The 2,534-nt window shown below is 55.5% G+C and overlaps 1 protein-coding gene across 1 annotated transcript; it reads left to right on the top strand.

Annotated features, from left to right (window-relative positions):
• Positions 1–411: 411 nt before the first annotated feature.
• On the top strand, positions 412–1,719 carry LOC124648784 (chitinase CLP-like). The gene has a single exon (XM_047188492.1). It carries the CDS (start codon positions 412–414, stop codon positions 1,717–1,719), a length of 1,308 nt encoding a protein of 435 aa, XP_047044448.1.
• The last annotated feature ends 815 nt before the right edge of the window (positions 1,720–2,534 follow it).

The raw sequence follows: 2,534 nt of genomic DNA on the forward strand, positions 1-2,534 counted from the left end.
TAGCTTACGTCTCAGTCCCGTGCTCCATCGTTGGATTCTATTTCTGCTTGAAGATTCATATCTACTGTTGTTTAGGCCCATATCATGTTATTCGACTGAGACATAAGCGACGGAGACTTAGACACATCCAAAAAAATTGCAGATTTTACGGGTTTGCATGGTCTAGTGTAGGCAATTTTTTCGGCTAAAACTGCATGCCACCGGTTATTATGCGGATTTAACCCATATAAGGTATGCTAGAGATGCTTGAAAGGATCTACAGTAACATGGAGATTAATGCTGGACTTTTACAATGCTGCACATCCAAGGATCGGAATTGAGATGCAGATTTTATTTTATTTTTAGATGCAGGTCTTTCTAACTATAAAACCCCCACCCAAGCACAGTTTGTCACAGCTCAAGCTTTCACCAATGCATCTCCACGTGATCTTCCCGCTCGCCATATCGATGCTGCTGGTGCTATCACCTGCAGCGGTGCGCCGGTGCGCAGCGCAGGAGAGGACCGGCGACGCGCCACCGTACAAGCCGCTAGTTTCTCCCCTCGCCAGGGACTCCGCCACCTCCCTCTACACCATCTCCATCCAGGACAGCGGCCCCCTCGTCGTGGACCTTGCCGGCCCGCTCGTCTGGTCAACGTGCACGTCCGACCACCCAACGTTCTCCTGCAGCTCCCGCGAGTGCGCCTCCGCCAACGGTGACGGTGTCACCCCGGCGGCGGCGCCGGCGCCGAGGCCGAGCTGCCGTAAGCGTCCGAACTGCGCCTGCACCGCGCACCCTTGCAACCCGGTCACCGGCCGCTGCGCGGCGGGGGACCTCACGAGCTCCCCGATGTCCGCCAACACCACCGACGGGCGGAGCCTGCTGCCGCACCCGGTGTCGTTCTCCACCGTGGCCTCGTGCGCGCCGGAGAACCTTCTGCAGTCGCTGCCGGCGGGCGCCGTAGGCGTCGCGGGGCTGTCGCGTGCGCCGCTGTCCCTGCCGTCGCAGCTCGCGGCGCGGCGCGGGCTCGGAAGCAGGTTCGCGCTGTGCCTGCCCGGGGTGGCCGTGTTCGGCAACACCACCATCTACCTCATGGGCTTCCCCCTGGAGCTAACAGCCATCATCGGGCGCACGCCGCTCGTCAAGAACCCCAAGCGCAGCGGCGATTACTACATCCCCGTCGTAGCCATCACCATGGTTTGGACCAGCGGGGACACCCCGGCGGCCCTGCCGCCCCGCGCGCTCGAGCTCGACCCGGCCACTGGCCGCGGCGGCGTCACGCTGAGCACCGTGGCACAGTACACGGCCTTGCGCTCCGACGTGTACGGCCCGTTCCTCCAGGCGTTCGACGCGGCCATCGGCGCGCCAGGGACGACCGTGAAGAAGGTGCCGGAGGTGGCGCCGTTCAAGCTGTGCTACGACGGGTGGTCGCTGAGGCCGCTGAAGCGGATGGGGTGGGACGTGCCGATCATCCGGCTGGAGCTGGCCGCGGGGGCCTCGAGCAACTGGACGATGTACAGCGGCAACTCCCTTGTGCAGGTGGGCGACCGCACGATGTGCCTCGCGTTCCTGGAGATGGCGGCCGGCGGCGGCTCGGACGACGGGCCGGCGGTGGTGATCGGCACGCACCAGCTGGAGGACAACCTGCTGGTGTTCGACGCGGACAATGAGGAGCTCAGGTTCAGCGGCATTCTTAGGGGATCCGGCGCCACCTGCAGTAGCTTCAACTTCACCGCATAAGCAGGCCTATTGCGCGCAGTCGTGCAGCAACGTGTTGTGCTCAGTTGACTTGGTCACTACTTCCTTTTGGTCGTGCAGGGACATTTGCCCTTCTTTTCCTAGAGATAATAAAGCTAGGTTTTCTATCGGCTCGTCTTTTCTGATGTCAACAATATGGAAATACTAGACGATATCCTGTTTTTTTACAGTGGGGCAATCGATCCCTAAACCGGGCTAGCCATAGTGCAGAGAATAAATAAATACACAAAACTGCATAGGTAAGTAAACACATAACTCTAACCGGTGCCTGGACTTTCTGTAGCAATATGGCCCCTTAGTCCCTTGATATACTACTAGTAGTAAAAGTGCACATACTAGGTACGTGTAATACTACTATATGACATCTATTAAGAGTATCTCTACCTGCTCATCCCATATCGACCCTAATAGCCATCATAAATCTAGTTTTATGGATGCCATAGTTATTTCGAAATTATTTTGCACCGTCTTATGTGTAGTTGCAGATTTACACGGCAAAATATTAGTGAGCAATGAAAACAAGAATATTCAAAACCTGATATGGTTCAAAGTATTGAACTACGATCGCAGAGACAAAAGTTTCAAACGAGGCTATGAACTCTCCCATTCCCATAACACAATAATAGGGGACCAAGAACCAAAAGTAATATTATGAACGGAAGACAAGTGTTCTCAAGAGAAGAATTACTTCCTAACTTTATATTCTCTGTTAATTCCTTGCTACAATTTTCTGTGCGGCACATGAGGAGCGTCATCTAGCTGCACCAGCAACCGCCATCATCTTCATGGCATGTCCC

This window comes from Lolium rigidum, chromosome 4 (assembly GCF_022539505.1).
Source record: "Lolium rigidum isolate FL_2022 chromosome 4, APGP_CSIRO_Lrig_0.1, whole genome shotgun sequence".
NCBI lineage: Eukaryota > Viridiplantae > Streptophyta > Magnoliopsida > Poales > Poaceae > Lolium > Lolium rigidum.